The sequence below is a fragment of the Rhincodon typus genome, chromosome 16 (genome assembly GCF_021869965.1).
Source record: "Rhincodon typus isolate 14 chromosome 16, sRhiTyp1.1, whole genome shotgun sequence".
Taxonomy (NCBI): domain Eukaryota; kingdom Metazoa; phylum Chordata; class Chondrichthyes; order Orectolobiformes; family Rhincodontidae; genus Rhincodon; species Rhincodon typus.
Window position 1 is genome coordinate 59,931,729 of NC_063347.1, and position 13,293 is coordinate 59,945,021.

Below are 13,293 nucleotides of genomic sequence, written 5' to 3' on the forward strand. Positions count from 1 at the left end.
ACTCACCCTCCACCTCACCCTGCCCTCCCAAACACTCACCCTCCACCATACTGTACACACTCACTCATGCTCCACATCATCCTGCCGTCCTACTCATCCTCCATCTCACTGTGCCCTCCTTTTCTATCCCAATTACAAATGCTGCTCCTTAGCTACTAACTCCATCCCTTTCCCTGTTATCTATCTGAAATTCAATCAAGCTGTTCACAGCCAATGTCATATTTGTTTCCAAGATGACCCCTTTACCAGTTCATATTACCACCATCACTAAACCCACCTATTTCCACCGCTGTTAAACTGCCTGTCTTTGTGCCTGCTTTAGCTCAACTCTTGCTGAAACTCTTATTCCTGCTCTTGTTACCTCTAGATTTGACTTTGCACAACAGAATCATGTATGATCTCCTGCATTCTATGCTCCATAACATTGAGGTCATCCAAAACTCTGCTTCTTGCATCCTGACAGACACTAAATCCAATTCATCCATTACCGTTGCTCTCACTGACCTAATGATGAGTAGTGGTCCAGGTAAACAATGCCTTGATTTTAAAATTCTCAACCTCAATTTCAAATCCCCAAGAGTCCTTGCCTGTCTCTATTTGTGTTGTCTCCTCCAGCTCTACAACCTTGAGATAACATTACACATCTAATTTTAGTCACTTGAGCACCTATGATTTGAATTGCTCTACTACTGGTGTCCGTGCCCTCAGCTGCCTTGAACCTAAACTCTGGAGCTCTCTTGCTTAACCACCCCACCCTGACGTCCTGCTTAAGGAGGCTCCTTGAAACATACTTTCTTCCTCCAGGTTTGTGGTCGTCTTTCCTGATATTCCCTGAATGGCTTTGCATCAAATTTGGGTTTATACTACTCAGAAAAGGATATTGGGACATTTTGTAATTGAACAGGTGCTATATAAATATAAGCTGTTGTCACAGAATGATGGGCTGGAATACAGATTCATAGGAATATAATTTTCACTTAAAGCTTAGCAATGGCTTTCTCAAATGATCTTATCCCAAGTATGCCTCTAATGAAGTAATTGTTTTCTATTTTTCCGAACAAGTTCCCAACCCATGAAGTTGAGCTGTCTAGGTCTAATAGGGCTTGAATTGGTGCTGCATTCATATGCACAGGATAACATTTGGGTAGTTGAATTTGGGTGATGATTTCATGAAAGGGTTGATGAGTGGGGTAGACCAACCAGCATTCCTCAAAGTTTCATTTATATCAAAACATGCAATTGGACTAGGGAAGAGGGAGCTTCACTTTGCACCTAAAGCACACTGCACTTAACTGGGGATGCTGGTTTCCAACTTGAAATGCTTACAATGGGAGAACATACATTTTGTAAAACAAACACCTTCATCTCTGTGAGGAAAAAAAAAATGATTTAAAAGGAAAGGGAGTTTACAGATTGTGTGAAGGGTTGAAAGCTGGAAATGATATTTAGCTTTCAGTAAAAAGGGACTTCTAATTAATTTTCAGTTGCTTATTTTCTTATAGCAATAAGCTTTACAAATAAGAATCCACCATTGAGTCTTTAGCTCCGTACCTCCGACAGTACCGCTCAACTTGGCACCGGGAACACCGTTTTGCTGCCTCTGCTCCACAAAATCCACATTTTGGGTGATCTGGAATCAGATTCTCCATCACATCCAGATTGTAAGTTTCTGTCAATCTATGTAAAGGAATGAACAGCCAAAAGAGAGACTATAGTTGATGTATGTACATTGACTTCAATGCCATTCATTAACAATTCTCAGACCCTCAGTTAAGCAGAATTTGAAATCTCCCACAGCTCAATGTTGCAATGTTCTCTCAGTCATGTCTGACCTCTATATTTTATGATTTAATAGTAATCAGTGAGACTGATTTTGTTGGGATGTTGTGACTAGGACATGCTGTTTATTTACAGTTGGCCAGCTACAAACAGAATTTCATCTAGTAGAAGAGATTCATTTTTCCCCTGGTTGGCATTGATCAGGGGTTATAAAGTATAAATGTCAGGGGAGGCAAAGGGTTATCAGATTTTAATTTCACTTCCAGGACTGATGTGCGAATCAAATCTAATGTTTTGGTGGGTATCGGAATCTTGCGATGAGTTTTAGGGATTCAGCCCAGCTACTGATTGGCATGAGCCTGTATCAGTATTGTGGTGCTGCATTCGTAAAATGAGTGCAGCTCCAATAGCACAAGAAGCTTGATACCATCCAGGACAAAGCAGCCCGCTTGATTGGCGCCACATCCACAAAGATCCACTCCCTACACGGACTGAGAGTTGCAGACAAACTCTCAGTTGCAGCAGCGTGCATCTAACTACTAGATGCAATGCAGAAATTCACTACGGCTACTTAGATAGTATCTTCCAAACCCATGATCACTAACACCTAGAAGGACAAAGGCAGGAATTACATGGGAACACCACCACCTAAAATTCCCTTCCAAGCCATTTAACATTCTGACTTGGAAATATATCATCCTTCATTCAGTGTCGCTGGGTCAAAATCCTAGAAATTCTTCTCTAAAAGCATTGTAGGTCTACCTACATCAAAGATGCAATAGTTCAAGTAGGCAGATTACCATCACATTCTCAAAGGCAACTAGTAATGGGCCAATAAATGCTGTTCCAGCCAGCAACATCTATGTGAAAACAAATAAAGGGGGGGAAATCGCTCTCAGGGGTGATGCAAGAATGGTTAATGTGAAAATAAATATGCCAGATTGTTATATTAGGGAGTGCTCTTGAGACTTCATGTAAGGCACTGTTCGACTATGATAGACAGAGAATCAAATCACTGTATCTAACCTATACTGTACTGAAATTGGGGCTGCTTGATTCCAACTTTGTATGGTTACAATGGGAAAACAATACATTTTCTAAAAGCAATATCATCACCTCAGTGAGGAAAAAAAAGTTACTTAAAAAGAAATGAGAGAGCTTACAGATTATGTTTGGGGTGTTTAATACTCAAAATGTAATATAGAAGGTAAAACAGATCCTTTCTTGTGTGGCTTGCGTGAACCAGAGGACGACTACCTGCCTTTGTGAGACTTATTTATTATTAGGCATACCCACATGTAAAACAAATTCTTTAATACCACTCTAACAATTTAAAATAATCTCTCCAGAATGAATTTGTTTTCATTATAAGCACTGATAATTCTTTTGGCTCTTCTTAGTATAGTCCCTAGTATTTCTCCAAGTTCGTCCATTTGGTTTTCAAGCGAAACCAATTCTTTGTCTTGAATTCACAAGTGAGAAAACAAGCACTCACTCACCTCTGGGCTTGTTCACGCAAATCCTGCTCAGAAGGGTTAAATGCTGTTTTCACTTGGTGCTTTGCAAGGGCTTTCCATTTGTTAAAGTTTTCTTGAATGATCCTATTTCGGATATCAGGAACCTAATATTGGAAGGAAGAAAGAGACACATAAAACTTGGAGGAGAGCAGGAAAAGATTCTATTTACACATCCTGTCGCTGAACAATAATTATTCAAAAACATATTTCACTTGTCTCCCTTTTTAAAAGATAGCAATCCAAAATTCACTTAACAAAAGGGTACTTTAAGTGCAGACGTATCACAGAGACAGGCCCTTCCAGTTTGGTATGAACGCTGATCTTCTTTCAAACTATTTCTTTTCTACAGACATTCACTTATTAACAGAGTAGGTTTAATACAGACAGTGTACTAATCTTCAATTACCTGAAGCTTCTCTGGTACGTATAATGCAACAATTCTTTGGGTAGTTTACCTGAATTATTGCACAGTGCTATCCTGTGGAAGATCACAATCATTACTTAGGAATTGGAGGATGAAATGGGAATAATTTAACCAAGGACAGAGAACTGCATATGTCACAGCCTTAATTCTTGAGTTCAAAACTCTAAAGAGGGTGTCTGATGTTCTTTAATTAATGACTGATTATTAAAAGTTCATTGCTTTTGCCAATTTAAAAACTTTGGTTTCGTTGGCTTTCAGGTTCAATATCAATGCTGAAAGCAGAGGCAATATCAGGAGGAAGGATATTGGGTTCAGAACGATCCAGGCATATGGGACAAATTCAGTAAAAATCGATTTCTTCTACAATTTCCTAAAACTCAAGAAATCAGATAAGAGGATAAGAAAGGCACAGTTCAACTAAATAACATCCCAATGAATGTCTGCAATAGGAATTTTAGGACTTGCTATGAATTGGATCCGATATTTCTGCACTCAAGGACTTCTAATTTAGGACACGCATTCTTTAAAGACTGCCCAAAAGCGTTCTGTCCCCACTTTTCTTTTCCTGTTGGGAAAAAATTTTATGGTCATGAATCTCCTGCTCCTATTCTTGAAAAGAAAGCAAGAGAAAGGCTTGAGCTATCTTTCCCAAAATTCAGGAGTTAAATCTGTTTCACATAATTTTTTTCATGTGGCAAATCATGAACTGTGACAAGAATTTGGTAAAATGAAGATTAAGATGAAGATATCAGGTATTATTAATTAGTTTTTATGCAACAAGACTCTAGACATTAAGATGTCTTTGGGAGATTATTTGTATGAGCTAACACAGTTCAATGCTTTATATTTATGGTAGGTCAGAACGTATCTCTAATTGCAGTGTTTGCCATTGACCTGTTCCAAGATAAGATCTTTCTTTGCTGGAGGTGGGTCTGTCATTGCAAGGTGGCCCAGGAAACGTTGCAACTCCACCAAGTTGGGTATTTGGTCAATGACGACTTCAGTCAGGAAGCTTTGCAGCTAATGAACAAAAAGAATTATCACACGGTTACATGTTGTCAGAACATCAAAATCTATTGACCTTGGACTCTTCATAAATATTGGCCATCAACATCTTGTCCATCTATAATTGTCCTTAACAGTAAACACTGGACGAGTCAGCAATGTTCACATTCTGAAGGAATTTTAAAGAAAAATCTACAGTTCTACTACGACTAGTCCTATGTAGTATTTTGATGCTAGTCCTGAAGGATCATTCTCAGCTGCATGAAGTTTGGTTTAGCAGCCCATCAAACTCTCACAGAAGATATGGTTCACGAGGCTGATTCCGGAGAATAAAAGGGGTTGTCTTATAAGGAAAGGTTAAGTAGGTTGGCCTAAACTCTTTGGAATTTAGAACAACAAAAGGTGACTGTATTGAAACATACAAAATTCTAAGGGGCTTCCGGTTACGGGGGAATCTAGAAGTAGGAGACAGTCTAAAAATAAGGGGTCTCCCTTTTAAAATGGGATTCTTCTTCAACTCCTCCTCTCAGTTGTTACTCTTTAGAATTCTCTTTCCCCAGCAAAGATAGTCAAGGCTGAGTTGTGATAGATTTTTGAACTATAAGGGAATCAATCGTTATGGGGACTGGCAGGAAGTGGAGTTACGAGCATTATCATATTAGCCATGATATTATTGAACGGTGGACAGACTTGATTTGTCTAATTACCTACCCTGGTCATAATTTTTATAATTATGGGTTATGGTTATATTTGATAGAAATTTCATCTTTTTTAAAAAAAGGAAGTGGATATATTGACAATATGTAACTAATATAGCTTTTTCAAATTGGTACAAATAATTAAAAGAAAGTCATAGCCACTGCAGCATTAGCAAATAAAAGATTGATTTTAAAAAAACTCAACCTATTGAGACAGGCAATACAATCTAGGAATTGTACAAGAGCACAGCTGACAAGATGTGCTAATATCTCCATCTGCTGTCAATTACAGCTCACTGCAACTATGAAATTTGGAGAAAATTTGACAGCATTTTTAGTTAGCTTCCCAAATTCATTAAAAATGCAATATCATCATAAACAGAGGAACCTATTCAGCCCGCTATGTCTGTTCTACTATTCAAGTCGATCTTAACAAAATTCAATTATTCTGCTGTTATGGAAGTTTCAAGTGTTCCAAAATGCTTCACCTCTTTGTGAACGTATACGTCTATGTATAGGTGGTGATGGTGGGGGTGGCGAGAGAGACAGCAAGCGAGCCAGAGGCGAGAGAGCAAGCGAGAGACATGGGTGAAGTGGGAAGGGAAGATAGGGAGAGAGATCTTTTTCAGATTTCTGCTACCCTTATGCAAAAATGTCCTTCCTGCTTTTGCTCCTGAGCAATTCCTCAATTTCCCTGTAGATATTAACTAATCAGCCTGTTCAGAGATGTTATGGCACACCTCTAGAGCAGGTGTGACTTGAACCTGTGCCTCCTGGCTTAGAGATAGGGACACTATCACTGTACCACAAGTGCCCTACTGTTCTCTTTAGAAAACATCAACCAAATGTCTTCTAGTGGTGCATGTAGATTTCATCCATTGGCACTCCCTTATCCATTTAGCTATCACAAACACATGTGGACCCTCTTTGATCAGTGGCGACGTTTCCAACTGTTCTCTCTCTGATGACAGGGTTCCAATACGTTGCCCACAAGTTGTATTATATAGGTCTGTAATCAACTGATTTCCCTCACCCTGCCCCTTCTTAACTAATGGGATTACATTTGTAATTTATCAACCTAATAAAACAAATCCCAAATCAATGACAACACAAAATGCCGACATTTTAAAATGTGTAACTTGGACAAATTTCCTTTCCAGCTTTTCCTTAGAATGTGGACTCATTGGTAGAGTACATTTTACTTTAAGATCACTTTGAACTAATAGCTAGAAATACATACAGCAAAGTTATTGTGGGAAGCAAACAAATTTGCATATTTTCTCTTTCCTGGTTCAGGGCTACTGAGGCGCTTTTATGACTACTGATCTTCTGACTTAGGTGAACTAATTCAGCACAAATTATAGATTAAACATGCAAAGGTCTACAGCTTCAGAATAAACATCTTGAATCCAATATACACATGTAGGAAGAGCCTGGGAGTAGATGGAAGTGGGCACGGATGAAATTGCAAAGATTCAAAAAAATGCTAAGTTAACTCAGTGATTCTTTACCTAAGAAAAGGTAATCTATTCATCAATTGAAACTGGCAAACATAGCTTTGTCTGAAAAGTTATACCTTTAGCAACTGGTTCTTGTTGAAGTTGTTGAAGTCATACCTCTGCTGGCAGTCAGGCTTCAGAATCAGATTGTATAATGCAATCCAGACCTGCCCATCCAGTTTGGTTATTTTCAGCCTGTCCTCAGTGGGAACTGTATGCCATTTGCCATCAGCATACTTCTGCAGTTCACCTATTGGAGTGCAAACAGACCCAAAGAAGACTGATCTGACGCAGTAAAGATTTCAGTTAAAATTCACTAGTAAATAATATCAGGAAAAAAGATTTGAGCTCCACTTCTTAACTGATTTCAGCTTGCAGATGAACTAAAAGAATCACAAAGTAGTTTTTAAAAAAATAAACTTATCACATGTCTTCGTGCAAGATAGCATAGCAGAATGGCTTATAAAAACAAAGAATTATCAAAGCTTAACCACCGGATTATTGGAATAAAGAATATTCTCCTTATGATGGCATATTTATGTTTATAGATGAACCCCAACAATGACTTTGTGTTTAGCTCTCAACCAATTAGTTTGGGTCAAATAAATAATTGGCAACTTCAACTCCAGTCATAAACTGTTATTGTTTTAACCACCACTTTAAAAGTAATAATTATAGTTCAGCTGTAGGACCACAATGATTTGTGAAGTCAACTTCAAAGCAGAACAATTACAGAACATAGCTTTGTGGCTTAGTCTGTGACTCACTCATTGAGCCAACATTAATAATACTGGGCCTGATGGTTCAATGTGAAACTAACAGAGATACTTATGTTGCAGTAAGATAAAAGTATCAATTATCAGTACAACATTTGTACAATTAACAAGAATCAATATAGTTTCAGAACAGGATGATTAACCTTGAAGCTTTTCAGCTCAAAGGAATTTAAATGAATTTCATTGGTCCAGTCTTGTAATTTAATCCTACAAGGGCTCTGCTAAACTGAAGGATCACTTCCACAATTTGGAATTGCTTCTTCCTTGAGATAAAGGCCAATATCCTAATAGATTATTTGATTATAGGTCTTTGAACCATGCATTCTACTTAATGACTTATACTCAAAACCCTTTGTTTTGCCATGGTTCCTCAACTCGTCATTAAGAAAATACTTGAACTTGTCTTTCTCTGATCAAAAATGAATGACCTCACCATGTCCACCACAATGAACTCTTTCAGTTTTGCCTACTTACTTAATTGTTTACTGCTTTTCAATCTGCTGTTCCAATCTATCAATTTAGTATCTTTACTTATTACTGTACTGTCTACAAACACTATTCCTGTTCCTCTATCTTTGGGATGAACAGATATAAAACTACAATTAGGAAGTTTTATTTTACACAGGAAGTGAATTCCTTCCGAGGGCTCCATCCTCACAGATGTCAGTTTTCTGCCATATAAATTTGCTCCATGTAATGTCAAGAAACAGCTGAAGGCACTGGATATTGCAAAGGGTTCGCCCTGGCAACATCTCAGTAGTAGTGCTCAAGATGTGTATTCCAGCACTAGACTCACCCCTGCCAAGCTGTTATAGAATAGCTACAATGCTGGCATCTACCCAACAATGTGAAAGATTGCCCAGGTATAACTTGTCCACAAGAAGTAGGACAAATCCAAGCGAGCTAATGAAAGTCCCAATGAAGGAAGGTTTCACTACCACAGCTATCAAGCAGTATTTATACAGCTGTAACTTGTTCACTGAGACCTAGTTTAGGTTTGCCAGGTCCTCTTGACTCCTGACATCAATACAGACATACATGGACGTACAGATGAACTCAAGACGAAGTGAGAGTGTCTGCCCTCAGCAACCAGGCAGAGCTTAACCTAATGTGGCAACAAGGAGGCTTGGCAAAACTGAAGTCAAATGACAGTAAAAGGGAAAATTCACTGTATTGGATATGACATCAGCCAGCAAAAGAAAGATGGCTGTGGTTATTAGAGGCAAATCATCTCAGTTCCACAAGATGCACTGGAGCAACTTGCCAAGCATCCTTTGATACCACTTTCCAAATCTTCAAACCCTACCACCTAGAAGGATAAAGGTAGCAGATGCTTGGGAACAGCACCACTTTCAGGTTTTCTTTCAACATTTCTAAAGGGGATGCACAAGCAGAGGGACGTGGCTATGTATATGCACAGATCATTGAAGATGGCAGGACAAGTGGAGAGAGCAGTTAATAAAGGATCCAGTCTCCTCAGCTTTATCAATAGGGGCACAGAATACAACAGCAAGATGATGTTGAACTCGTATAATAACATCTGATTGACCTTAACTGGAATACTGTGTGCATTATGAGTGCCACATTGTAGGAGAGATGTGAATTCATTAGACAGAACGTAGAAGCGATTTACAAGAATGGTTCCAGGAATGAAAAATTTCAGTTATGAAGATAGATTGAAGAACTTGGGATAGTACTCCCTGGACAGATGAGTTTTGATAGAGGTTTTCAAAAATATTAACCAGCTGGATACACTAGATATTAACTTTATTTCTTAATTTGACTAATCTATACTATGAAGAACTGTAATGTAGAACTTTTAGCATTTTTCCTTTGGTTGTCTTTTTTTGCACCTAATCTATTTTAGTACCTAAGATTTGTAACGAGGTACTTTGTACCTAAGATGGCACTGGGTGTGGCAACATTACATACTTTTCATTGTACTCCTGTACTTGAGTATACATAACAATAAAACCTATTTCTAATAGGTAAAGTTGTTCTTGTTAAAAGAAACAAGAATGAGATGGCATAGATTTAAAGTGACATGCAAAAGAAGCAAGGGTGATGCGAGAAGAAACAACTTTCTCACAGTGAGTAGTTAGGATATGGAATAGTCTGCCTGGAAATATGGGGAAGGCAGGTTCAGTTGAGCATGCAAGAGGGCATTGGATGATTATTTGGATAGAAATAATTTCCAAGGATATGGGGAAAACACAGGAGATTGGTACTAGGTAGTGATGATTGTCTGAAGAGCCTATGCAGGCACAATGAGCTGAATGGTTTTCTTCTGTGCCACAATTCTGTGAAGTCTTACGCTTTGCTGACTTGGAATTGGATCACCATTCCATCACTATCATCAGGTTAACATGCTGGAACACCCTTCCTGACAGGTCTGTACATATACTTACACGAAGCCAACTGCAGCAATTCAAGACCACAGCTCACCACCATCTTATGGGAAATTAGGAACGAAGAGAAATTCTTTGCCTTGCATGGAAGCAGTGAAGAAAACTCAGGTTACTAGTGCAAGCAAGACAGCATACATCAGTGCCAGTCTGTAGGTTGGCTAGATGAGGAGTCAGAATGATACAGCATGGAAACAGACTCTTCAATCCAACTCGTCTGCACCATCCAGATATCCCAATCTGACCTAGTCTCTATTGCCAGCATTTGGCCTATATCCCTCTTAAACCCCTCCTATTTAAATACCCAATCAGATCCCTTTTAAGTGTTGTAATTGTACCCACCTTTACCATATGCTCTGGCAGCTTGTTCCATACATGCACCACTCTCTACCTGAAAAAGTTACCCCTCAGGTCCTTTTTAAATAGTCTCCCTCTCACCTTAAACTTGAGCCCTCTCCCACCCTGGGAAAAAGGTCTTGGCTGTTCACCCTATCCAGGCTGTTCACCCTATCCAGGCCCGTCATGATCTTATTAACCTCCATAAGGTCACCCCTCAACCTCAGACACACCAGGGAAATAGGCTCCAGCTTATCCAACCTCTCCATATAACTCAAACCCTCTAGTCCCAGAAATATGCTTGTAAATCTTTTCCGCATCCTATGAATTTAACAACATCTTTCCTATAGCTGCAAGAAGGGCATCAAACTACAAAAAACACCTATCAAATTCATATCTGATGGTAGATATAAAGGGTGATCAACCGGTATTATGGCAACTCATGCAACATGGGAAAAGTAGAGAGTTCTCTGGTGACACTTGCTGGAAATTTGTTTCTGGAGAACATGTGACAAATGTTTCCATTAGGCAGCAATTGCTCCTCACTCGTGGACCTGTGTCTCAGCAAGAATCAGAAGAAAATAGACTGAGAATAATGTATCATAAACAACAGCAGACTATCTAACATCACCTGCTCATGATGACTGAATTTGCTGTTTTCTTATGAACAGTCCATCTGCTTTCTGATCATAGTGACATTTTGCACAAAGATCACCTGAGTCATTGTAAAGTGTTCTCAGGCCATGTGATTCATGTACCACAGGTACTGATGAAAGGTTGTACATCTCATTGCAATTACATTTTTTGTGTGCATGTGTAACTTTACAGAAAAAAAATTGAAATTAGTCATATATCTCCAAAAATAAATTAACTTTCAATTAATTAATAGTTTGCATCTATTTGATTGGTTGCGGTCTGCAGTAATTTTAGCTACAAATAAAATCATGACTATAACTGTATTTTCCACAAACTCTGTAACAGAACAATCTAGTGACAGTGTGGTAACCATCAGCAACATTGAGGCAGATGTGTTCGCATTAAGGACGATGAAACTTTTTTTTTTAATTCCAGAAAGTGTCCAAACAGATTAATATCTTCCAGTTCTCCACATAGTTAATATATATGTAATCCCAACAGCTTCCCTTTACTTCCAACAAAGATCAGACCTGCCTTTGTGCTAAGTTGTCGCCAGAAATAGTAGTAATTTATGTCAAATGATAAGGAAAAAAATCTACTGAATCACTGTTATGTATCAAATTGAGCCACATTTGTGGCAACTAATGTCAGAGGCACATACCTTTTGGACCAGATCGGCTCCAGGGGCAATATTCCAGCAGATGAACCAGCACACAGGGGATATTGTGTGTATTCAGGAGTCGTGTCTGAACACACAATGGCAGGCTACGCATAAAGACAATGCACAGTAAAACAAAATATGACAAAAAAAAAACAGATGTGAGCATATATATTTGTCTAACTTATTGGGCAAGTACTGTTAAAATTTGGTTGTGTTATTCAAAAGTAAAGAAAAAATTTGCATTCATATATTGGAAGACTTGCATCTCTAAGTACTTAACAGTCGATTAAATATTGTCCAGAAATTTAATCAGTGTTGTACTGTGGTGAAAGTGGCTGCCATTTTGCACACAAAAAGCTCCCACGTACATCAATTCGATAATTGATATCATTGATCTGTTAGTGAAACAATGCATTCTACATCTGCAGGATCTCCCAAAATGAGACATACACAAAGCATCTTTCATGTGTAGTCATTACCGTAGATATATTAAGCATTCAATATGTACACTGTTTACTTTTCTCCTGTCTGTAGGACCTCTCCATCAGATAACCTGTTTCAGCAAGATAGCACTTTGTTAAAACTGAAACAACTCAAAATATGACCCATCAGGCCTAGTTCCTGTCTGGAATCTAACTTGTCCATTAATAACATCAGTTCAGATCATAAGAATTTAATAAATAAACAGAATAGTAAATTAACATCTTATTCAAACATGCTGAGAGTGTAATTGGTATATTAAACCATACCATCTCACTGTTGAAGAACTTATACAGGTATTGGGGTCTGAAAAATATTGAATGCACTATTCCGAAGTTAAACACTTGGCGTGCTTCGATGCAAAATATGGTATGCTTTCATTCGAGTATTAACATGTCTTATCTTAATGAGCACGAAATTAATGTACTTTTAAAAAGAAACTTCACAATTTCTCAAACAGCCTAGTGCTATCCAATTAACAAAATGCGTTCCTTCTTTAATATAGCATCTGCCGCACCCAGCAGTCATCCTGTTACACACCTGTCAATGTGATCAGTTATGTAGCGGAGAATAGAGAGCGCCTTCAGGGAGATATCAAATTCCAGCTCTTGATTCTGCTTCTGCAATTCCTTTACAAAACAAAACACATGCACATAGCACATGAACCAGTTTCGGCACCACAATTTTTTTGAAGCAGAGAGCCCGAGAAACATTGTAGAAATGGCTCCAAGTGATTTGATTCAGTTTTGCTTTGCCCAGAGTACATCCAGGTTACGTTGCATCTGTAATTTTGTGTAGTGTAAAGTGCATGTTGAGGGACAAAATCTGCAACAAAGTTGTACTTGCTCGATCCAGGTTCATTCGATAACATAATTATTATTGATCATTGTAATTAACATGTAGGATTAAGTTATTTTGCAAGAATTCATCATTTTGAATCAAGAAAGAAAGGTATTTAATATTATCCTGTTTGTGTGTGATTAGTCATAAATCAGTTTCTGTAAGGAAGAAAGCCTTTTGGCAAAGATAAAAGGTGAGGTCATGAGGTTACAACTCAATTATTTTTTATGGCCCAGG

At 38.3% G+C, this 13,293-nt stretch overlaps 1 protein-coding gene across 1 annotated transcript in view; it reads right to left on the reverse strand.

Moving 5' to 3' along the window:
- zmynd10 (zinc finger, MYND-type containing 10) overlaps positions 1-13,293 on the reverse strand; it is a 32,114-nt gene that overhangs the window by 2,831 nt on the left and 15,990 nt on the right. Inside the window, 6 exon segments of the mRNA XM_048606364.1 lie at positions 1,552-1,677; positions 3,279-3,400; positions 4,615-4,740; positions 7,000-7,172; positions 11,737-11,840; positions 12,757-12,845. Of these exon segments, the coding sequence (XP_048462321.1) occupies positions 1,552-1,677; positions 3,279-3,400; positions 4,615-4,740; positions 7,000-7,172; positions 11,737-11,840; positions 12,757-12,845 (740 nt within the window).